Genomic DNA, 25,785 nt, shown 5'->3' on the forward strand with positions numbered 1-25,785 from the left:
GGTGATGGGAGCAGTGGTCATGGTGGTGGAAGGAGAGGTAGTGATGATAGGAGTGGTGGTTGTATGAGTGGTGGTGATGGTGTAGGAATGGTGGTGGTAGTAGGAATGGTGATAATGGTGGTAGGAGTGATGGTGGTGGTAGGTGTGGTGGGAGTGATGGTAGGAGTGATGGCGGTGGTCATGGTGTAGCCATGGTGGTGGTGGTAGGAGTGGTGGCGGTGGTAGGAGTGGTGTGGTGGTCATGGTGTAGGGATGGTGGTGGTGGTAGGATTGGTGGTAGTGGTGGTAGGATTGGTGGTGGTGGTGGTAGGAGTGGTGGTGGTGGTAGGAGTGGTGTGGTGGTCATGGTGTAGTCATAGTGGTGGTGGTAGGTGTGGTGGTGGTGATGGTAGGAGTGGTGTGGTGGTCATGGCGTAGTCATGGTGGTGGTGGTAGGTGTGGTGGTGGTGGTGGTAGGATTGGTGGTGGTGACGATGGCTGGCATGTTTGCAGTGGTGATGGTGGTGATGATCAGGGGGCTGCTGGTATTGACTGCTGTAGTGTTTGTGTGGCAGGTTCCATGGCACTTAAAAAGAAGTGGAGAAAATAATTTCTCTTTTTCAGACAATTGCCTGTGGAGGTTCCTCAAGCCCTGGTTTTGAACTGTGAACTTGGACCATGTATAGAAGTGATCCAGGCACTCGGAAAACATATTCCATAGACAGGTTTATTTTCTGAAACCCTGAGGGTTTAATGAAAAGTTGCCACAATTCAGTTGGTCAGTTACTTCCCTAGGACTTTGGATGATTGACAGTTGGTGAAAGAACATTTTATTTGAATCTGCTTGAAGAGTTGAGGCAGTGAGTATTTTGGAGTGACCCATAATGAAGTCCTCTGTTCAGAAGCTCAGGGTCTGGAGAAATTAGGCCTATTGACAACAGGTATGTACACTCACCTCTCTCTCTGTCTCTCTCTCACTCACACACACACACATACACACACACACACACACACACACACACACACACACACACACACACCGCCAAAAGACCTGGGGTGAATACTTGGAAGTCTCCTTAGTTTTGCTGTTTTGCTCACTCACAATTTAACTGTTTTGCACGTTAAATTCTCATTGGGGAAGAACAGATGCTTTAACTCCCATATTCTACTAAAATATGAAAATATATCAGAGCAAATTAACGAATATTTATCAAGAACAAGGCAATAGACTGGGTGCTGAGTGGGCCGGTATCACAGATAAACTATTGCTTCCCTTCCAAATTTTTGTATCATTCCCAAAGGTTTGCTTTTCTTTTTACACCACAACAAAGTGATTTCTCATTCTTCCTTCCACATATTGGCAAGCTTAAAATACAACATTCTAGAAATCCTCTTTGGTGTTCACTGAAAAGATCTATGCACCATGGAAACCAAGCTTACCCTAAGCAGTTTAGCATTAAGAATTTGTGGAAACCAAATCTCCATTTTCATGCAGAAATCAAAGAGTAGCGTAAGTAACCTGCAGGTTCTTTTAATAATACAATAATTTTGTAAATAAGAAACAGCTTAAGGTTTTGCAGCTGATTTTTTAAGTAGAGAAATTGAGATAAAGTTACTCGTAATTATGCTGACTGATTGCCTACGTTTTTAAAAAATATAATTAAAAAGTACAAATAATATGTACATATAATTTTGTATCCTGTTTTTATCTTGTAATATTAAAACATTTCTTTGCTGTTTCCCTAACTGTTCTTTGACTTGCTGCATACCATTCCATGGGTGGGTATACCGTTATTTACTTAACCATTGCCCCTGGAATTGGATAAAGGGATTGATATGTAGCAATGTGCTTGGCACATAGCAGTGCTCATAAAATAGCTGCTATTTTCTGTGTTTACCATGCTCCTCATCCAAACAGAAACATTCATTAATTTATTTCTTCAGCATTTATCTATTGCCTATTGGGTGTTTGATACTGAACTTGATATTGGCAAGACAGGGCTGAATAAGGCTCAGCCTGGATCCCACAGTCTCCAGGGACTATGAAAAACTAACAGATACACAAGACTCCTGTGTGACTGGGGAAAATGTAGGAGTAGGTGGTATTTCGGGGGGGCTCTGGGGACGTTCAATAGCAAAAGCCCCCATGTTGGCACCAGAAAAGATTAAGTTCAGATTCTGCTTTTGCTACTTACTGTGAAGCCTTGGGAAAATTACTTAACTTTTCTGAATGTCACTTTCTATATTTGTATTCTTACTCTGCAAGTTGTTCCAAAGCTCTGAAATAATGTATCTATAACACCGGACATGTAGTTGATGCTCAAAATGATTGTTACGCTTGAAGCCTTCAATGTCCCAATGGTGGTTGATTTTTATGAAAATGACCCGCCGGACGCCAATATTCTGAAATGTCAAAGACTGGCTCAGTTGTGCTCAGGTTGGTCTGAAATACATTTTATTACAGTCGAATTCTTTGCAAAGTGGTCATCTGCTCATGATGTGTATGGTAATGTGGAATTAGAATATTCAGCTCTCACTGAATTGCATCTCATGGCCATTATGTAAAAACTAAAGAAAAATGACTTATGAAGACACTGATTGCTGCTTAACGTTAAAGGCCTCCTTAAGGATGCAGAACGGCTGCATGGCCTCCACGAATATGATTTACACTGTATATTCTGTCCTCCTGCAGACGGAACAAGGCAGTAGGACTTGAATCTATTTAGCAGGATGTCTTTATGTGTGAAGATTTCTTGCTGCTTATAAATGCCCATTTACTTATTTATTCATGGAAGTAGAAAGCACTTTTCTTTCATTCTGTTTCGTTATTGTTGCCCAAGTAACAAGCACTTCTTACTGATGCACTAAGGAATAACAGATGAGTCCTGACCCTCAATTAAACATTAATAAATACGTTTCGGCAGCATAAATAAATACAGTTGCTCGCTCCAAAGTAGAAAGTTAGCCCCATAAAGGGAACATACGTTATCAATTACACTGTATTCCTCCATGTATCGTTTTGGTTACTGCTTAGTGATATCTTCCTTTGTTAATTTTGAGTTTGTTTGCTTTTACTATTCAGCTATGCTACAAAATGCAGCCAACATTTCTAATGTTATTGTTGCTCTGTTAGTCAGATGGGCTCAACCACGTTTATTCGCACCTGCCGTGTGCAGCACATTCTCTACCGAGGATGTGGCCTTCACCTTGAACTACAGACTGAAATCACATTAACAATGTCTGCAGAAAGGCTACGTTGGTTTAAAAGAAAGGAAAACCAGAGAAAATGAGTTATGTTTTCTTGACCACTGGGTTAAATAGGGAGAATAGGAGAGGAATTTTTGTTTTTTTTCTAATGGCCCAACAGGATTCATACAAATAAGGGGACTTAGAACATAGAGTCACAAATGCAGCATTCATAGTGCTGGGGTTATCTATTTATAGCTAGAAATAATTTATTTTGAAATCGCTTTGCATGCACAGAAAAGTCACAAGGACGGGACAAACAACTCATGTGTCTCGCTCATTCTGACTCCCAGCTGGGGACACATACCCATCACCACAGCCTTTTTCTGACCGCTGTAGAGTGAGCTGCAGTCATGGTGCCTGTCACCTGCCGAGTACCCCATTGTGTATGTCCCCAAAGACGCGCTTCCACGCCACCACCCTGCATCTCTCCGAGTCGCGAGGTCGACATCGAGACAATGCTTCTCTTCAGCCCACACGCTCCATTCCCCTGCCACCAGTGGCCCAGCGACACTCCTTTCTCCTTCCTGGTTCGGGGACACACGTCGCATGCAGTTGTCATATCTCTTTAGCTTCCTCCTACTTGGGGCGATGCTTCAATACTCCCATCTTTCCCTGTCTTCCATGTCCTCAAAAGTTTTCAGGAGTGTAGACCATATGTTCTGTTGGACGACCTCCAGCCCGGGTCCCTGTGTTGTTCCTCATGACTGGGTTTGGGTCACACGGTGCTGACGGGAACCCCCTGGACGTGACCCCCCGTGTTCCCGGCCCCTCCCAGCTCTGCCGAGGTTGACCTTCGTCACCTGGTCATGCTGCGGCTTCCAGGTCTCTCCAGCTCAGCGTCAGCATTTTCCCTGGTGACCGATCAGTACGTTGTGGGCGTGACATTCTGAGGTTATGTTGGCTGCCTGCTCCCCACCAAGCCCCATTTCGTCATCGCTGTGATCCGCCACGCTCTGCTGGCATGGACGGCTGGCTTCCTGTTCCCTTCGATGCAGAGCTTCGCCCCTGTGATTTATTTCGGTTCCCAGATTACCCCAGATGTGGCCCACGGGAGCTTCATCGAGGCGCCTCTGGGTTCTACTGCCATGACCCTACCAGTCTTCGAGCACTGCTTAATACTTTGGTAAAACACGATGCTCCAGACTCCTCTGTGCTGCCCCTGCTGCAGCCCTGGCGATGGCCGTTTGTCTCCAGAGCTCCGGTTCCCTTTGTGAGGACGGTGTTTAGAAACCAGTGGCCGTGTGCTTGGTGTGCTCGCTGCTGCTGAGGCATCATAGCTTCCAGCCTTCTTGGTGGACAGAGAGAAAATACATGTAAATGCACACACACACATCTATAGCTATTTCCTTATCTTCTTGTGAGTTCGTCTATTCGAAACCATTTGTTTAAACCAGTGCTTCCAACTCCAGTACACCAGTCTGTCTACACTGCGTCCCCTTCCATGACTATGCGTATATTCTTTGATACTTAGAAACCTGGCCCTCTTTATCCGCCATATACTTCCTTGCTCCATCTGTGTACTTATTTCTCAGGGTAACCTCCCCGCCGTCTGCGACCCGGGAGAGGGCTTCCACCAGCACCTGACTATGCTGGCACCCTGGTCTCTCTTCCAGCCTCCAGAACTGTGAGCAATAAACATTGGTTGGTTAAGCAGCCCAGTCCGTGTGCTTTGTTACAGCATCCCAAACTGACACAGCCAAGGAGGTCTCCAACACACCTCTTTGTTGTTTAATAACAATCGTGATTTCCTTGAACACCTCGTGGGGGGATTACTCCCATTTAGCAGATGAGGCTCTGAGAGTCAAATGGGGTAAGTGATTTGTCAAATATGATATGCGAAGTTACTGTCAACGCTGTTGCCTGAATCCAGGTGCCCTGATCCTTGGTGCTGTGATTCCGTTTTCTTTCTAATGATGTGCCGTCTGCCGCCCCAGAGCAGAGTGCTATAGCCTGCGTGGGAGAGAGGCTGGGCAAGGTTGCCCACGGTCCTGCGTGCCAGGCACAGACATTTGCCTGTGGAGGTCACACGGAGTCCTCCAGGACTTTGAGAACATTTTGTAGTACAGGTTGAGTATCCCTTATCTGAAATGGTTGGGATCAGAAGTGTTTTGAATTTCAGATTTTTTTTTTGGATTTTGGAGTATTTGCCTATATACAATGAGATGTGGTGGGGATGGGACCCAAGTCTAAACAGGAAACTCATTTATGTTTCTTATATGCCTTATACACATGGCCCGAAGATAATTTTAGGTAATATGTTTAAATACTGTCGTGCATGAAACAAAGTTTTGACTGCAACCCATCACATGAGGTCAGGTGTGGAATTTTCCACTTGTGGCATCATGTCAGTGCTCCAAAAGTTTCAGATGTTGGAGCATTTTGGAGTTTGGATTTTGCATTAGGGATGCTCAACCTGTGGCATATCCAAAAGCACTTGGAGCGATGCCAAGGACTAGCAGATGTTTCTGCATTCCTTTGCTCGTTTGTTCACTTACAAGTTTGTGCCTAGCTGAGTGTTAGGAAAGTTGCTCTGTTGGTGATGTGAAGAAAGCATGGCGGGAGCAAGAGAGATTAGGCAGAAGTGACGGTGACTTGGGCTTGGCGGAAGGGCAGTGGAAATGGAGATGCCATGGCGGAGGGAGGCTGGGCTGGGTTTTTAAGTTTATTGTGAACATTCGAAGACAGTACTTAATGGTACTGCTAATAATAGCCAATCCTTCTGGACACTTACTAAGTGCCAGGCATGATGCTAAAGGCTTTGCATAGATTATCTCAGTTAATCCTCAGAAAACCTTATGACGTAGATACTATTATTGACCCCATTTTTTGCAGATTAGGTAACTGAAGATTAGAAAGGTTAAGTCATTTGAAGGTCAGACAGCTAGAAATGGCAGAATTGAGGCACAAACCCAAGTTTTCTCCTAATCCCTATGTAATAGATCTTGAAGCATCTTTACATACATAATCACTTAGCAGGGTGTTATTTTAGAGCATGTAACTCCAGAATTTTATTGCTCTTCAACAAAGTTTTGATTTTATAGAGCAGGGAATAAAGTATCAAGCAATGAGTCCCTGTAACGTTTGAATGCTTGGCGTTAAGGAACGGGCACATTTCAGTATTGTCCTGGAAAATACCATCAATCCAGACTCCATTGTGTATTGTCAGTGGGGTGTCTGAGCTGGCTCCAGTGGTCACTTCTGAAGAAGGTGGCACAGACTAAGAGCCCTGGTAATTACCCGGGACTTGGTCCTGGGCAGATGACCGTTTCTGGCATCCTTAGAATGGATCCTTGGTAAATCCTCAGTTTCTGGCTATCAGTTCCAATGCATATGGCAGGTTTGTGGGAAGGGCTCTCATTTGACAGCCCCAGAGACATGGGTTTGCTGTGCATGGCACTTGGTCCTTGCCTTTCCTCTACCCCGGTGTGTGCCTTGGGGCTGCCAGCACAGGAGAAGACTCATGTCAAGAGGCCCACTGTGACTAGTGTTGACCTCTACTGGCATATGACAAAACATTTTGTTCAAAATGGCATGCTTGCTGAAAAAAGTGTTTTAATTTGGAATTGAGTCTTACAGAAATGGCCTCCTTGGAAAATGGCCTGTAGAGTTGGGCTGTAGGAACATATAAAGGAGTTTTTGTAACTTAGGGTAATGCCTCTAAAACATTTTCTCATCATGCATAGACAAGGATAATATTTGCATTGCACGCTGGAGTGAGTAGCAAGTGCTCATGGCCAGAGGTGGCTGCCTGGGACCTCAGGCTGCCCTAGGGCCACCTACTGCCCCGGGATGGAGGGGACCAAAGTCTCTGTGGCTGCAGCAGCCTGGCCAGGACCCCCAGGAGGGAAGCTCTGAGGAATGGTATTTTAAAACCCAGTCCTTGCATTTCTCTAAAAATAGCTGTTTGGGAAACTTTTCAATTCTCTAGGTATTTGATTATGAAGATAAGTTCTCATTGGAGGGGATTCCAATTTCTGCAGCTTATTTTTTTTAAAGAAAAACTATTTTATAGGGATTCTATATTTATACCTTGTCCTAGGAGACCTAAGATTATTAAACAATTATAGCAATCCTACTGTCTAACAGAAGCGGATATGTGGTCATCACAACGTGATGGCATTTGAACATTTCTTCTGTGGCCTTAGTAACTGTCTGGCTCTATCTTGCCAGGCAATTTCTTAAAATCAACACTTGGGCACTGATTTCTTCTTCAACCAGTTTTATAGTATCCATCAAAATCAGCATGTTGTTTCTGCCAAATTATCATTATGGTTTTAAAAATAATTAATATTAAGTGTCACTGTGTGTGAGGCTCATAATTATGACCACTGTATAAACACATCAACCATCATCTCCGAGAGTCAGAGGAATAAAAGGTAGTGGGAGCCCCGTGTTGTTGGTAAAAAGAAGGTTCTCAGAAGCACGGTCAGAGAGATGAATGTGCTGGCCTAGAAACTGGTAACCCTCACATGACGTCATTAAGGAAAAGGTTGACTAGGACTGGAGCTGGGAGTTACTGGGTTATCTATTTTGAGTTTCATGGTTCTTTTTTCCTCTCTCTCACTGCCTTGGGTTTCCAGCGGAGATGCTAAAACAAAGATTAGAAGACCTGGAACAAGAGAAGAGCAGCCTGCACTTTCAGCTTCCTTCCAAGCAGCCGTCTCTGAGCAGCTTCCTGGGTCACCTGGCGGCCCAGGCCCAGGCCGCCTTGCACCACCGGGCAGCTCGGCAGTGAGTATCTGTCGTTGCTGTCACTTTTTCCTTGTGTCTCTTCCTCCCTCTCGGCTCCCACGTAGCAAAGAGCTGGGAGGGGCTTAGCTGCCTTTTCCTGGGAAGGATCCCTTTGTTGCTTGGTTGGGTGCAGGGGCTGCGGGTACCCTTCAGAGTGAGGGACCCGTGTGGGTTGTGCTTCCCTGGACAGAAGCCCTTTCTGCTTAACTGAGAGACCCTCTGCAAGTGCAGCTGCAGCCTGGGCATTTCGCTTCCCCTGGGAAGCCGCACTTCTGAGAAGGTGGGTGCATTTCCTCTTGTCCAGGGCAGCTCTGTCCCCTGTGATTGTGTTAAGCCTGTGAGATCCACAGAGGGTCCCCTCTGACTGAGAGATGAAAACCCAGCCTCCTCCCGACTGTACCTCCAGCTCCTCAGCAACTTTTGCTGTTTGGACCACCCAGTGCTCTGCTGGGATTGGCAATGCATAGAGAGCAATTGCTATTTCTAACCCAGTGGCTATAGGTCCTGGCTGCACATTGGAATGACTGAGAGAGATTTGATTTATTTGGATATTTTTTGTTTTAAAATAGTAATGAGGTACAAAGTATTTTTGTCACATGGATGAACCGTATGATGCTGAAGCCAGGGCTTTTAGTGTGCCTGTCACCAGAGTAGTATACATTGTAGCTGATAGGTGCATTTTTATCCCTCTCCCCACTCCCAGCCTCCCCTGTTCTTCGTTTCCAATGTCCTTTACACCACTATGTGACCGCATATACCCACCATTTAGCTCCCACTTATTAGGGGGAACATGTGGTGTTTGTTTTTCCATTCCTGAGATACTTCCCTTAGGAAAATGTTCTCCAATTCCATCCAAGTTGCTGCCAAAGACATTATTGCATTCCTTTTTATGGCTGAGTAGTACTCCATGGTATATATGTGACATATTTTTTTTATCAACTTATGAATTAATAGGCACTTAGGGTGGTTCTATATCTTTTCAGTTGTGAATTGTGCTGTAATAAATATTCGGGTGCAGCTATCTTTTTGATAAAATGACTTCTTTTCCTTTGGGTAAATACCCAGTGGTGGGATTGCTAGATCAAATGGTTCTTTCAGTTCTTTGAGGAATCTCCATGCTGTTTTCCATAGAGGTTGTACTAATTTGCAGTCCCACCAACGGTGTATAAGCGTTCGTTTTTCACTGCATTCATGCCAACATCTATTGCTTTTTGATTTTTTTAATAATGGCCATTTTGATAGGGGTAAGCTTACCACCTTACCCTTATCTCATTGTGGTTTTAATTTGCATTCTCTGATGATTAGTGATGTTAAGCATTTTTTCATGTTTGTTGTCCTTTTGTCTGTCTTCTTTTGAAAAAACTCTGTTCATGTCTTTTGCCCACTTTTTAATGGGGTTATTATTATTATTTTTTTTTGGTGCTGATTTGTTTGGTTCTTTGTAGATTCTGGATATTGGTCCTTTGTCAGAAGTATAATTTGCAAATATTTTCTCCCATTCTGTAGGTTGTCTCTTTATTGATTATTTTCCTTGCTGTGCAGAAACTTGTTAATTTAATTAAGCCCAATTTATTTATTTTCAGGGTTGTGGTATTTGCCATTTGGGGCTTAGTCATAAATTCTTCACCTAGGCTGATGTCTAGAAGAGTTATTCCTTCATTTTCCTCTAGAATTTTTATGGTTTCAGGTCTTTTTTTCAGGTAGAGTACAGTGGCATCATCATAGCTCACAGCAACCTCAAACTCCTGGGCTTAAGCCATCCTTCTGCCTCGGCCTCCTGAGTAGCTGGGACTACAGGCATGTGCCACCATGCCCACCTAATTTTTTCTATTTTTGGTGGAGACGAGGTCTCACTCTTGCTCAGGCTGGTCTCAAATTTCTGACCCCAAGTTATCCTCCTGCCTTGGCCTCCAGAGTGCTAGAATTATAGCTGTGAGCCAACAGGCCTGCCTGGTTCATGTCTTACCTTTAAGTCTTTAATCCATGTTGAGTTAATTTTTGTTATTTATTAATTTATTATTTTTTGAGTTAATTTTTGTATATGGTGAGCAATAGAGATCCTGTTTCACTCTTCTGCATGTGACTATCCAATTTTCCCAGCACCATTTATGGAATAGGACATCCTTTCACCAGTGTATTTTTTTTGTCTGCTTTGTTGAAAATCAGTTGGTTGTAGCTATATGGTTTTATTTCTGGTTTCTCTATTCTTTTCTGTTGGCCTATGTCTCTCTACCTTTATACCAGTACCACGCTGTTTTGGTTACTATAACTTTGTGGTGTAATTTGAAGTCAGGTGATGTGATGCCACCAGATTTGTTCTTTTTGCGTAAGATTGCTTTGGCTATTTGGGCTTTTTCAGTTCCACATAAAGATTTTTTTTTTTATAGATATGTGAAAAATGGCATTGGTATTTTGATGGAAATTGTGTTCAATCTGTAAATCACTTTGGGCAGTAAGGACATTTTATTTTATTATTATTATTATTATTTTTGAGACAGAGTCTTGCTCTGTTGCCCGGGCTAGAGTGAGTGCCGTGGCATCAGCCTAGCTCACAGCAACCTCAAACTCCTGGGCTTCAGCGATCCTCCTGCCTCAGCCTCCCAAGTAGCTGGGACTACAGGCATGTGCCACCATGCCCAGCTAATTTTTGCTATATATATTTTAGTTGGCCAGATAATTTCTTTCTATTTTTTTAGTAGAGACGGGGTCTCACTCTTGCTCAGGCTGGTCTCCAACTCCTGACCTTGAGCGATCCACCCGCCTCGGCCTCCCAGAGTGCTAGGATTACAGGCGTGAGCCACCGTGCCTGGCCTGTAAGGACATTTTAACAATGTTGGTGGGCTGTGCTGCCTCTTTTAAGTCCGGGCTGGCAAAGGCTTCTGCATTACTGTCTCTTTAGCCCTTCGTGCAATTTGGATGGAAAGCGATGCTTTTGTTATGGTCTCAGCTGAGTTTCCATGGAACATGATTAAAATAAAACCAGTGTCATGTATTCTGAATTACATTAGGTTATTCCCCAGGACATTTCTTATATTTGACTGTTTGAAACCTATCAAAATAGCTATTTTATATGCTCCCCATAAAAGCATAGGTCTTTATTAAACATTTATCAAGCCGATATTAACTGTTGGTTAGCTTTATGGGCCCATGAACCTCTCTCCTTTTCCTCACAGGAGTTACCTGTATACTGTGTGTTTATGTCCCATTCACTTCTTTTTTTTTTTGAAGGTATAATAAAACTTTTATTTTCTTATTCTTTTGTTTCAAAACACAACAGTCTGTTCTAACAAAACATTTTGTTCAAAATAACAACTTGTCCTCGTCCACAGTGCCACAGATGCAAAGATCATGTCATGCTCAGTGGTCCCCATTGCTTTCAGGATAAAATTCCTGCTACTTAGCATGACGTTCGAAGCCTTCACGGTCCAGCCTCTGCCTAGCTCTCCAGCTGCCCCAATGTGACTGGCCGTCACCAGCACCTGCAGTCCACACATGCTGATGTATTAGAAGCCACCTCAGTTGTTTCTGGATTCTGTGATCTTGCACATGCCCCATTGCTGTTGCCAACCATTGCTCATTCTTCAAGACTTAGTGAAGCCGCCATCCTCACAAAGCTCTGCCCATCAGCCGCGCTGCCTCCCTCTGGAATTACAGAGCACCTTGAATTATTGCACCTGTCTTAGGTCTTTAACAAATCTGTTTCCTTGAGTGTCTGTTTACTCTGACAGATGAAAAGCTCGTTGAGGACAAAACTGTATTATATTTGTCTTTTTATTCCTAGAGACTAGAACAGTGGCTGACCCATAATAAGTATTAAATAAATACTCATTGAGTGAGTGTAGCACATATGTATATGTATCTATATATAGGTTCGCAAACATATATGGGGATATCCATTGAGAGAGAGAGAGAGATCAATCACTTTAGTTGGTGCAGTTGCACTGGAGGAAATGCTTCTTCAGCTTTGCCTGTGAAACTCCCAGCAAGAATGAGTCGTGCTATATCCTGACGGAACCCTGGACGGGGGTCAGGAAGCCTCTCTGGCCCTGTCTCTTCCACTAACCAGCTGTACATAGCTTGAGGTAGCTGCTAATCTCGCCACACTTCCCTCCCTCATCAGAGAACCAGGGGGTTGAATTAGATCACCACTTTCCAAACTTCAGCTACTTATGTAATATCCTGGCTTTTCTTTTGCCAAATCCACCTGTCCCATTATTGCCATAACCAGAAAATCATGATTTGAAGTCAACTTCTTTCTTACATTTTTCTAATGCACATTAACACAATTACATAGTTATTAATAATTTTTTAAAAATCGTCTTTCAGCGTGCCGGCTACCCACGTGGCCTGTGGCGTTTGTCATCGGGTGAATTACAGGACTTGCAGGCTCCCCGTGTGAGGGGCTGCAGTTTTCTCAGTGGCCACCAGGGGGACGTGGTGCCAGGCTGGCGCCCACCCGCCCACAGCCTGGACAGAAATGGTCTCAGGCTCTCTCTTAGTCCAGGGGGAAACAGAGTATTTGCAAATAATAAAAATAGTTGTATCAACACGGAAGGATTTCAATACTAATTAATAACACGAATCAGTGCCTCTTAACCTTTTTGGGATCAAGTATCTCTTTGAGAAGCTGATGCAAGCTATGGATGACTTCCTTCACAAAACCACGTGTGCACACACATGTACAAACCATTGGGTGCGGTTTCCAGAGACTCACAGATCTTCTGAATGATCCACTCACTCCTTAGCGCGTCTTTGGATCCCAGATTAGGAAAATGTAGTTTAGACTCAGATTTAAGGACATGTAAACACTTGAGTACAATCGGGCACTTTACTTTTTATTTTTATTGATTGTCACTTTGTTCTTAAAAATCATTGTTTCATTCAACTTTTTAATAAGTGTGGTTTAATTCTCTGAACGTGTGTAGAGTGGCACCCTGGATCACTCTAGATTTGTTCAGGTTCTGCCAGCAGGCGAGAGAGTTTTAATGACCTTCAGGGCTTCATTGGGCTCCTGTATTGTAGATATTGGTACCCAGATTGTTTGGCCCCTCCTCTGTGCAGGTTTCCTTGCCTAATGGGTATGATTGGTGGGGGGATAACTTTTGTGACGTTCATTTGATTCACGGGACGCTCATGTATCTTTGGCACAAAAATGGTGGGCGTTCAGGCCACCCCCGTGACAGACTCTGTGCTCCCTACCATGTGGCTCCCATTCCCTCATCCCTGCTCGAGGGGGCAGCAACGCGTCAGAAGTGTGTTGCTGAAGCAGCTTTTGCGGCAGACACTGTTGATGCTTGTGTCCCAGGCCCCCGGCCTCCCGCTGATGTCCTGCACAGCGGGGGACGGTGCTTACGGGGTGCCCCACTCAGGCCTCCAGCAGCTTTATCAGGGTTGTCTGCAACAGGGGTCTAAAACATAAGGGTGGGGGTGGATGGTGCCCCTGAAGGTAACCCTTGACGAATGTCCTGGCCTCCTCAGCCTCTAGGGGGACAGTTCTGAGACATGCTCCACACATTTTTTCCCCTTAGAAGGTTCCTAGTGGGATTGGGACCCATTTGCCCATGTAGTGATTGCCTCGGTAATGCACCTCTTCTTGACTTTGTCTCCTTCTCACTCCCTCACTCCAGTTTCTTGGGAATCACTTCTCCCAAAACAACCTGCATTCAGATCCTTGTCTCCGGCTCTTCCATTAGGAGAACCCAATTCCAGACAGATATCCGGGTTGGAGAATTAGATGCCAGTCTTCCTTCCTGCCAGGGCATCCCCAGTCTTTAGGAGTGAGTCCGCTGGACTTTTTCCTCTTGGTTTGAGTGGGGGGATTCACCCCCTCGCTGCTCCCATGAGTGGGGGAGGGAAACGCATCTCTCAGGAAGACTCCATTTCCTACACGGCCAGGGGTTGGGTGAGTGTTGAGAGGGGTGGCTGGTTGTGGCAGTACCGCCCGTGTAGCTCCCAGAGTGGGGCCCGCCACTTCCTCATTTGAGATTTAGAATGTGGAGGACATTTAAGCCCGTGTCCTTCAGCTTCAGTTTCTAATTCTGGAGCAAAAGGAAAAATTACCCCTCAATGTGCTGTCATAGCAAGGATCGGCAGACAACAGAGAGGCTTTATCTTGCACACAATCCAAGGGAAGTTATTTTTTCTTTATTCCTAAGAGAGGGAGTTGGCCTACTATTTCACATTTTCCTGATAATTTTTTTTCTCATTAATGCTTTGCAGTTTTTCTAACTATACATCCTGTGTGTTTTCCATGGGCTCTTCACTAATACGTGTATTAACACTGATCACTTCTGTAAGCTAAATTGCGTGCACAGGTGTGCGTGCAAGCTGGTTTGTGTTCATCAAAGACGTTTTCCCAATGGATAACTTAAAACACAAGCAAACAAAATACAACCAAGTTTAAAACAAAGGTACACAATGGCTTTCCAGGGGCACTCATCAAGGCAGAGCTCGGGTTTGCCTGTCCAACTACTTCCTACTCGCGTATCTCCTGTGAGGTGGGAACAGAGAAGATGAGACTGGTGCAGCGTCATGATGCTTCCGGACTGAGCCCTTCTTTGACTAGGTCCTCCTCGATTCCCTTCGAAGCATGTGGTTCTTTATTTCCCTTTGGTTGCGATGTAGGGACCATGGCAGAATTCAGTGGTGATCAGCTCTCAGACTGGAATCCATACACACTCAGCGAGAGCAGAAAATAACTGTTAGAGACACATTACTGAGGATATAAAGCAAGATGGCTATGATAAGGCATAAAAATTTATCATTGTTACCACAGTACCAGGACATGTTTCTGAACCCCGAATTAGAGCTGGAGATGGGGAACAGAAAGGGCTACTAGTGAGCCACGTGTCTTGCGCCCAGGAGACCGACTCCGGACCCCTTGTCATGGCCCCAGGAAGGGATGGGAGAAAGGAAAATAAGGTTTGCCACAGCGGACTCCTCAACGTGTTTTGGAACTAGTGGATTATAAATAAAAGCTTCCAAATAAAGGTCCCTCTTCATTCAAATTCAGCTGACGTCTGTCCTGAGGCCAGTGGCATCAGGAGTAACTGTCATAAACCCAAACAAATACTCACGCACGTGTCTCTCTTGCAAGGTGGTCATTTCTAGGAGTGGGATAAGACCGTGTAGGACAATGAAGATCAGTTTCCTCAGGAATATGACTTCTACTCCGTGATCCTTATGTTTTAGACCCAAATCTTACGCGTAAGGAAGAATCGCAAAGTTACCTGTTGTCCCTGGAAATTTTTCAACATTCTGTTGTGCTTTCAGAGTGGCCTTGGTGATTCATGACATTGTCTGTCGGATGAGGAAGCTATTTCTAGGTTTAAAGCACACTTCCGTGGTCCTACGACTGGCCCAAACCTCTTCTTCAGCACCATCCCCCAAAGAGGGAGAGGTGGAAACACACAAGTCGTATGACATACGTTTGATAGAATAGTCACCAACAGGGGGCTGTGATTAGCAATGTTATTCACGAGGGCCACGCTCAACTCTTGTTGCCAGCAACGGTCGTCTGGACTGAGTGGCACTCCCTCTGGGCCTCATTTTTCTAACTGTAACTGTGAGATCATTGGCCCCAATAATTTTGGTGCTTTCTGAGACTATAATTTTATGATTCCAGCAGTGGCCCAAAACAGCAATTCTTCTGCTACTATGGAGACTGACCCCATTAGGGTCCGAGAAAGGGACCTTCTGTGTTATCCGTGAGGCTGCAGGAACCACAGCATGGGCAGATCCGGGGCAGGGTATCCTCACAGACCAATTGCTTGGCTCCTCCGCCCCGGCACATTCTTGCTCACAAAGCCTTCGGCAGGCAGCCCAGTGAGCAAAGCCAAGGGCACTGGAGAGCCCTGGGGCCCGGGTGCTGGGCTGGGGATGAGGCGGCAATGTAGATCCATCACAAGCACACCTGTCGAGGGAGCTACTGACACCCAGGTGGTTGCTTTATTATTTTTCAGTATCACTGAAATACGTGCTCACATCAGTCACACTGTGAATGTTACAGCAATGGAATGAAAAATTTCATCCTGTGCAACTGGGAGCTAAATTTTTCCCTGTGGTGTGTAGGTTCTTATTTCACAAATGGGTTTTGTCCTTCTTTAAATTGCTGATAGACAGGACAGGAGAGTAGAAGGGTCGAGACTTTTCCAGTACCAGGAAGGCCCAGACGGGGACCTGTATGATACCCTGGGCCTGAGACTGGCGTCTTAGCCAAGTCCTAGCTGGCACTGAGTGCTGTGCCAACGGGCTATGCTGCGTGTTTTTAATTCTTGCCCCTGAGGGATTTGCTCATTTTACATACTGATTAGTTTATAGCAACGACGCTAATTTGCACTGACGTTAGGGATTACACATTGAGAATTATTAGATAGAAAGGGAACAACATTGTCGAGGGGAGAGGGAGCATGACTCAGAGGACTGCAGATTCGAGAGACGGATGCCTGTCCCTTGCTTCATTACTGAGTGACAGTGTGTCCCGGGGCCATCACTCAGCCGGCTGGGGACCCCTTTCTGCTCCTGGAGTAAGGACACGAGAGACAGATGAGGGGTTTTGGTTATTCGCAGGGGCTTTTCCCATGGATTAAGTAATGAATGCAATGAACGGTATTATAGAGAATCCCCACCTGTAGCTCTTCTGTAGCTAATTTTCAATTCTGTGTTGATTTCTTTCAATAACTCGCATCCCAACCCAGATGGTATCTATTTAGGAAATTCAGGGAACTCTTAATATTAGCATAAGCAGAGCGAATTGGGAAATAAGTTAGTTCAACAAAATGATCTAATGCAATAGAAAAGTGAATATAAACGACTTCTGGATTTTCTAGGCCACAGACTCATTAAGTCAGAACAAATATTTGCTAGGCCCCTATCCGGTGCAGGGCACTGGGGACGTCACCGTCACCATGAGATGAGCTCAATCCCTTTGCTCCCTGGGCTCAGGGTCAAGAACAGGATAGGGTGCACGCAGGCTGCGACCCTGGAGCCCACGGGAGGAGGTGCATGCCACTCCCGCAGACGTTAGTAGCTGGGGATAGTTTGGTTCCAGACGCTTCCTCTTCTTGGACGTATTTCATCTTTAATGTCTGCTTCCCTGTGGAGGAGGTGTGGCCACTGGACATGGGCACAGTGTTCATTTTCCTGATGCAAACGTTGTGGTGTGGGGAGGCCAAGAGGAAACTCCCTGAGGACACAGGTGCTCTGTCTCCGTCCCCAAACGGTCCCAGTGGGAGGGTGGGGTCTGCATGCGGTAGGTGCCCAGTGGTCATTTGTTGAACAAATTTAATCCCTATCATCAGCTACGTAGGGAAGGCATGCTCGTTATTATCGTGGTCAGCATTCTCATTTTAAGGCAAGGTTCAGAGAGATTGGGTAAGTCAGGGACACCTGGCTAGGAAAAGGCAGAAGTGAGGCCCAAACGCTGGCCTTTGCCTCCACGGGCTGAGCAGCCGGGAGGGGACTCAGTGAAGGGGCGTCCGGGTCGTGGCTGGAAGCTGGGGAAACAAGTTGCTGATCTTGCTGAGAACCTGCGGTGTATGGTGCCTGTGCGACCATGGGCAGGTCACCTGGCCTCCCTGCGACTCCCTTTCCTCATCAGCAAAACTGCAATAATAACGCCTTCATCCTCGGTCTGCAGTGAGAAGCAAGTGAGATAAAAGAGTACCATATATTCTCAGTTCACAGCAGTTTACTTTCTTATTATCAGTTTAAACATTTTTTTACTGCTACTGTTATCATTTGCCTTCAAGCACATGGAACAGAAAATACGTTTCCAAATTGCATCGTATGTTACAGTAAGTGAGTGACTTGCAAGATTATTCAGAGAATCTGAATCTGTGTCAGGCACAGGAACACAAGTGAGGTTCCTTTTCCCGGAGCTACTGTTTTCTGTCGTAGAAATGCTGAGGTGACATATTTTGTAGTATTGTTTCTAAAAATATTAGGCGTTGCTTTCTTGCAGCAAGGTTGGTCACTGACTTTGTAAGTGCCATGTTGAGATTCAGGAAGTGGGAGAATCACCCCAGCCCTGAAAGTCTTTGGTAATTGGGGCCGGGCATGGTGGCTCACACCTGTAATCCCAGCAGTTTGGGAGGCCGAGGCAGGAGGATTGCTTGAGGTTAGGAGTTCTAGATCAGCCTGAGCAAGAGTGAGACCATCCCCCCCATCCATCCCCCCACCCTGTCTCTACTAAAAATAGAAATATTAGCTGGGTGTGGTAGTGCATGCCGGTAGTCCCAGGTACTGGGGAGGCTGAGGCAGGAGGATGGCTTGAGGTCAGGAGTTCTAGATCAGCCTGAGCAAGAGTGAGACCATGCCCCCCAGCCATCCCCCCACCTCGTCTCTACTAAAAATAGAAATATTAGCTGGGTGTGGTAGTGCATGCCTGTAGTCCCAGGTACTGGGGAGGCTGAGGCAGGAGGATGGCTTGCACCCGGGAGTTTGAGTTGCAGGGAGCTATGATGATGCAGCTTCACTCTAGCTTGGGCAACAGAGCAAGACTCTGTCTCAAAAAAAAAAAAAAAAAAAAAGTCTTCAGTAATTGGTCTGTTTTTTGGATCAAGCATTTCCCCATTGCCTTGTAATTTTTCTGTTGATACATTTGTCTTCTCTGCTCCCTGGAAGAACCAAGTTCGGTTTACTGTTGTGTCCCCGGCACATACTAGGTGGGCTTAGTAATGTTTTTGTTTTCTGAATGATTGAATGACGTGGGGCAAGACTGAAAGGAGATGAACATAGCGCAACACATATTGGGATCATTTTCTTTTCGAAGAAATGCAGAGGTGGCGAGACCCCACGTGCACATACAAATAAGAACTTGCAGCTTCATGCTTGTCCCTGAGCCCTGAAGTAAGGACAAATGTGGCAGACAAGATCTAGCCGTGTGGAAGGAGAGTACACGGGAGGAGGGAAAGGTTTAATTTGGCCCTTTTTGGGCACTGAGTTTATGCCTCAAAGTGTAGAAGCTACAGATACCTGCTCCTCTGCAAGGGAGAGAGGCTTCAATGATGAATGTATTGATGGGATTTATTGAAAACACAGCCACGTCCAAGAGCCACAGGATAGGTTGGCTGTGTTGAAATATTTAAGTCACTAGTGCAGCTGCTTGGTGTATGTGGTGGAAAACATTTTTTATTATAGTTATGAAAATAAGACATGCTCACTCACTATAGAAACCTCAGAAAAGATTGACTGAAAGAACTAATCCCATCACCCAGAGATAAGAACCGATGGCATTTTGGTGGATATTTTTCTGTCTTTTATTTTATAAATGTATTATTTATGTGTACGTTATACAGACTGCCATAAAACCTGCTTTTGAAAAATTGGCAATAAATAGTGAACATTTTCCATGGCGATACGTCTCGTGTGACTTACTTCTTGTGGCTGCTTGGCCTTCCTTGGGGGCCGTGCCGTGGTTTACTGCACTGACCCTGATGTCGGGGTGCAATGACTGTGATGTCAGTTTGGGCTACTAAGAGAAAATGGCATATTCTGGTAGCTGATCTTTGTGTACATCTACGATTATTTCCACATAGTTGATTCTTAGAAGTGAGAATGTGGGACCCAAAGTTCTATTAAAGTTTAACTCTTATTCCCTGCTCTTACCAAAGAATTATGGCTTGTGCAAACCTTTGCCAGTTTGTTAGGTGAAACATGACATTTTATGTTGTTTGGATTTGCATTTAAAGCCATTTTTGGTGATAAACAATTTCCTCAACGTTCTACCCTTTGTAATTCCTTTTTTGGAATTTCTGATCGGTGCACTTGTCTTTTCCTTCTTGATTTAATAGAAATCTTTCTAAAATAGCAATAGTATTCCTTTTTCTGGCATATATGCGGCAATATTTTTTCCCAACTTGTCTTTTACCTTTTAGTTTTAGTTGATGGTGTTTTCTTAGCTTCTTAAATTGCTGACCTAGTTCTGCTTAGGGTAAACTTTTTTTTTCTGCTCACCTGCACTGAGTTAGAAATTAAACACTTTAAGGATGAGTTTGTGATTCTTTGATGAGAAATACAGATCCAACTTCTATAAAGGCAGGTGACCAGCGTAAGGCTCAAGCGTGTCCCCACATTTTCACCAGTATGGCAGTCACCAAATATGTCACCTCCAGCAGGAGCAAGAGCAGGAGCCAAGCAGGTTTCCAGTGGTTTCCACAGTCCTTTAGCATATCTTTTCTGAGGAGCTCTGACCCAAGCACCTGCAAAGCAGTCACGCTTGCTTTGAATCTCCATCAGCTCTAGAATTAGGCCCTGTTTGGAAGGTCCCAGGCAGTGCGGTCTAATAAAATATAACGCGGGCCACAGACATGATTTTAAATGCTCTAGTTAAGCCACATGAAAAAAATTAAGAAGAAGTAGGTGAAATTCATTTTAATAATACATTGAATTCAACCCAACGTATCTAAGATATTATTTCAATATGTATTAAACTTAAAAATATTACTAATGAGTTATTTTGCACTCTCTATGTTTGTACTAACTTTAAAAAAAATCTAGTGGGTGTTTTGCACTTTTGGCACATTTTAATTTGGGCTAAGCACACGTCACATGTGGCCCAGGGCTACTCTAGGGGAAGGTGCAGGTCTAGTAACAGAAATTTGGCTATGGGCAAAAGCAAAGTTCCCAGCAGATTGTCATTAAAGCAGAAACTTACATAGGGACCTCATCCTAAGGATAGGTAGATACCTCCTAAGGATGAGGATGGCTGGGGAATGCTCAGTGAAATTTCTTACTCTTAAGATACTTGTCGACCCGAGGGATTTCAGCTTCTCTGTACCTGTACTAATATGTATACCTGTGTTATTTTAAGGGCCAGCAGTGATGACAGCCAAGCCCCACTCAGAATGGAGCCCTGGCCGTTGGAACCCACTGCTCAGGACAACCTGCGTGTGTCCGTCACGAGGCGAGACTGGCTTCTTCAGGAGAAGCAGCAGTTACAGGTGAGCAGGTGAAGGATCTTCAAGAAACAGGATGACGTTTTTCTTATCCGTTTCCGTCCAATGCAGCCAAACAAGTGGGTCTTTGCTTTGCGTGAGTATAGCAATTAGAGCCTTGGCTGTCAACCCGGGGAGGACTAAAAGGAGAGACAGTGGGAATGACTAGAGGGCTTGTAGGAATCTCATTACAAACAAGAGTTGAAAGCTCAGCAGCGTTGGTGCCTGTTTTCGATATTCCTCATAACCTTTTGAATTCGTGTTCCTTGTCTGCCAGGCCAATTTGTCACCTCTTATCATTTTGACCTTTAGAAGCTTCCTTTGAAGGCAGAAAGGGCTCTGTGCTGTGAAAATCCTTTATGGAAATTCCTATCATGGTGCATTGTGAGCAGCAGTTGTGAAGAGGCAAGAGTTGTTAAGTCCTTAGCAGGCTGCATGGGAGCCCAGGGTTGGCCCAGAGCAGAGGATGAAAGTTGCCCAAGGATTGTGGGGGGCTAGAAATCTGGGTGCAGCACTGAGTTCCAGCCAGAGGCCAGTTGGGAGCTCTCCAGAGGCAGGGGACCTTGAAACTGGGTCCCTGCATGCCAGAGCCTGGAGGCCTGCAGCAGGAACAGGAGCAGAGAAGAGGCACTGCCTCTGCAGGAGTAGAGAGGGTGCGTTGCCCTCAAGATTAGATGATACTTTATGGATTACTTGGACTTGAGCTTGCTATATTGATGGAAATTAAATTTATTTAATATTTGTATGAACTTTAGACCACATGACACTATCTACAGCATCTCATTGTTCTTTCAATCCTGCAGACATAAGAAGCCGGGAAGTTTTTCTTTTTTTCACCTTTCTTTATACTGTAAATTCTTATGTTTGGGGACAGACCCACCCAGGATTGTCTGCCTCTTTTGTTCTGGTCTGTGGCTAATGTTACCGGCTTAGCCTGTATCTCAAGTGCGTGATGCGTTGCTGCCCCGGGTTCTAACTCTCCCTCCTAAAATGAAGTCAGTCATGTTGGATTTGCTGGGTTCTTCCAAGCCAAATTCTTGGCTCACCCCCTGCCCCCACCATAGTTATTTAATGCTTGGGAGGGAATGTTTTTTCCTTATGCCAACTCATTAGGAATATAAAGCTGGCGTGATTTTTCCAGTTCAGCAAAGCTCCAGAAATCTGCCTGCCTCCGAAGGGGAGCTCCGCGGCGCTGGTGCACCTGGCCAATTCTCATTTAAATGAGTCATTATCCATAGAGCAGTTTGCCATGAGCAGGGTTAATTTATAAAATCTGGTCTCCTCATTCTCTACAGAAAGAAATCGAAGCTCTCCAAGCAAGGATGTCTGTGCTGGAAGCCAAAGATCAACAGCTGAGAAGGGAAATAGAAGAGCAAGAGCAACAGCTCCAGTGGCAGGGCTGTGACCTGACTCCCCTGCTGCGGCGGCTGTCCCTGGGCCAGCTGCAGGAGGTCGTCAAGGCCTTGCAAGACACCCTGGCCTCAGCCAATCGGATTCGCTTCCGTGCGGAGCCACCGGAAACCATAAAGAGGTACCTACCAGTGGCTGCCTAACTGATTTGGGATCACTCGCCTCTTTGAGCTGTCTATTGGAATGGTTTTGTCTGCTGTCTCTCATGTATGAATAGTTTCTAAGCAGTCTGTATTTTTCAACGGAAGAACTGTTGGTGTTTGGGTGGGAAAATCCCTCACTGCATGGGGCACTTCTGAGCATTGCAAGCTATCTCACAGCCCGGCCACCCAGCCTGCTAAATGCCGGCATTCCTGCCTGTCCCCAGGGGCACCCTCTCTCCCTTTGAGAGCTGTTGGAGTTCAGTTGGTTGGAGATTCTGATGCCAACCTCTGCTGGGGACCATAATTTGGAGAGAGGTAAACTATCCCAAGGCGGGAGGGAGCCATTAAGAAAGGGAGATTCAGTGCCGATGTTTCCATCTGGAAGAGTGAATTGTTACTGGCAGCTAGGATTTACGGAGTGCCTGCTACGTACCAGGTCCTGTGCTAAGCTTTGCTCTATAAATGGCTTCTGTTATTGTGTCCATTTTGCAGATGAGGAAAAAAAAAGTTTAAGGAGGTAAACAATTTGCCCAAAGTCCTAGTTAATAAGAGGGAAAACTGATACTCAAACTCCTGTTCATTAATTCTCAAGTCTGGTTTCTCATCTGCTCACGGGGAATGAGAATCTTCCCTGTGTTCTGTATCTGTCCATAAGTTACACATCTACCTTTTGCCCTTCGGGAGCTCATAATCTTATTTTGGAGACAGAACGCTCACTTACGCACATTGGACCGAAACAGTGAGTAGTCCCCGAATGGGTAGGCAGGTGGGTCGTGAGGACTGCAGGTGCCATGGGTGTAGGACAAGGAGAGGGGGTAATGCTCCGCTCGGTTACTGCACTGAGGAAAAGACTCAGTAAAACCCACCACCTGCAGTGCTTGAGAATATGGAGTCCGCTATTTGGTTGTCTGCGGTTGAAGGTTGAATCCTCAATCAAGCACTTGTCGGCTGATTAGGAGGAAGGGATGATAAGGTACCTACCTTATAGGGTTGTTGCACAGATGAACGGATGCAGCACAGAGTCACAGAAATGGAGCACTTGAAAGAAGCCGATGCAGAATCTTGTGGCTTAACAGATCAGACAGATTCTTGGGCCAGTATTTTTAACTAACTGGCCATGCTCCTGTTGACTTAATTTTTGCTCTGAAGGATTGACTGTCTTTTAGCAAATACTGACTTAAGGGCTCTATTGGGTAGATGCCCCAGCCAGAGGAGTGCATCTTACCTACATCAATTGCTGCCTTTGTTGTTTGGAAGTTTCTTCTTAGGCCAGATGGAGAGATCTGGAAAGACTATGAAACAGGAAAATCCTGAGGTCTCATGAAGAGAAGTTGTGGAGACCGGTATTATTGTGAGAGCCTAGAGCGACAGGCCACTCAACGTCATGGCTGTTATTATCATCATCCGTAAAGATTTTCGTAGCTACACACTCAGGGGCTGTCTGGAGAGAAGCTGGTTCTGATTTATTCAACTCACGGATGTGCATGTGCAAAGGGAAGGGTTTGCTTCTTTTCCTGGGTAAACCACACATGAACTTGAAAAGAAACTTCCTAATAGCACATGACAGTTCTGGGAGTATCACCGGTAGGGACTTGTGGGCTTGTATGGAGGCCGTCATTTCTGATGGTGGCTTTTTGGGAATCTGCCGGCCACGGTTAGAGACGGGCAAGAAGTAAGAGGGCGCGTGCTGGGGTCGGGGAGACCTCGTGGCTTTCTGTCTGGGTGCTGTGATGGGAATTTTCCGCTCTTTGAATTTTCCAATGTCTGCATTTTGGATCAAATAACTTAGCAGGAGGCGGAGAAGTGCTCTCTTCTCGAAGACATCGTAGCTACCTTTTGAGTCGAGCCAACAAAAATGGTTTCCTTCCAATGAACAAAAGGAGATACCTGAAGCACCTGCAGAATCAGGACGTCCACAGTGTGGAAGCCGACAGGGCAGGGCTGTGTGGAGGGACGGGAGTCATTTAACAGACGTGTTCACTTGCACTTCTTTCACCTCTGGGATTCCAACCCCTCTGCTGTAAAATGACTCCTTGCTTTCTCCTGCCAGGCTTCCCTTGATGAGGGGGTGTAGGACGGTTTTACCCAGTGAGCCCGATTCTCTGCCTGCACCAACCCCATCCTTCTCGTCCCATCCCAGCCGCCTCCACTCGCGCCCTGCTCAGTGGGATTTCGATGTGGGCGTGGAAGAGATGGGGCAGTGAAACGACCAGGGATCCAGGGGGGAGGTGACCGTTTCTGAGATTGTCTGTGGGCCACATCCCTGCATGTGGGCGTGAGGTTCTGTTTATTTATTTGGCATAAATGGAGGAACGTGGCAATTTGCAGCTCATCTCTCTCTAGGGCCATCAGCTCAGCCTCCCCTGGGTTTTTGTTGGCTTTAGGTGCCCAGAAAACCAGGGGAGCTCGGCCTGGGACCCTGCGTGTGGCTAACTGTAAAGCGGGGTGGGCATACTTACAGCACTGACAGCCGTGATGACGCGGAGGGCTGCGTGTGACGCTAATGTTCTTTAGAAAACGCTCACCTGGCGTGCATTCGTCTGCGGTTGAGTTCTGCATTCCTCAGCTCCTGGGATTTTTCATGCTTTGTGGGAAGTGTGTTCTGGCAGCTCATGGAGGAATTGTCTCTGGCTGTGCATTTGGAAGAAACATATCACATCTTTTTACAACCCATTGGCACCAAGTATGAAACAAACTCAACCCCTGGTTACAGGGGCGCTGGCTGGGCCTGGGTTGGAGAGACAGAGAGGAGAGAAAGACAAAGCCCAGAAGTGGAGGTTAAAGAACAACAGCCACCACGAATGGAGAAGCAGCTTGGAGATGGCTGATATGCCGCTGCAGGGGCTTTCTCTGCCCAGCTGGGCCGGGGAGGGGGTGGGTGGGGAGGAGCTAGGCCTGCAGCTCCCCAGCCCCTATTGGCTGAACGCCCCAGGGCTCCCCAGAGATGGGACCAGCCATACAGGGTGCTGGGGCCATTCTCATCATGCTCAGCTCCACACCACGTAGTCCCAGCTGGTGTCAGGCCTCCTTGCAAGTGAGATTTGAAATAACGAAATTCAGCAGCTCACAGCTGGCTGGGGGGGAAAAATCAATAATCAGCGCTTGCTGTTCAGATGCATATCTCATTAGAGCGAGGAGACACAGCGAAACAGCAAGGCCTGAATTGGAAAACAGAGCCCGAATCCTGGAGGAGCGAGGCAGAGGGTCCCAGAGAGGGTTGCATGGAGGCAGCTGTGTGCGTGGCGTCCTGTCAAGTCGCCCACTTGGGGACTGTGCGAGGCTGTGCCAGATTGGAATGACACTGGGGTAACTCAGAGGCTGCAGAGAGAGGCCCCCGC

General features: G+C 45.8%; 1 protein-coding gene across 1 annotated transcript in view; it reads left to right on the forward strand.

The window, feature by feature from the left end:
- DISC1 (DISC1 scaffold protein) overlaps positions 1 to 25,785 on the forward strand; it is a 199,878-nt gene that overhangs the window by 38,905 nt on the left and 135,188 nt on the right. The window contains exons 8-10 of the mRNA XM_045537033.1: positions 7,809 to 7,959; positions 20,771 to 20,900; positions 22,190 to 22,425. Of these exons, the coding sequence (XP_045392989.1) occupies positions 7,809 to 7,959; positions 20,771 to 20,900; positions 22,190 to 22,425 (517 nt within the window). The remainder of the gene's footprint in view (positions 1 to 7,808; positions 7,960 to 20,770; positions 20,901 to 22,189; positions 22,426 to 25,785) is intronic.

Source organism: Lemur catta, chromosome 25, assembly GCF_020740605.2.
Source record: "Lemur catta isolate mLemCat1 chromosome 25, mLemCat1.pri, whole genome shotgun sequence".
NCBI lineage: Eukaryota > Metazoa > Chordata > Mammalia > Primates > Lemuridae > Lemur > Lemur catta.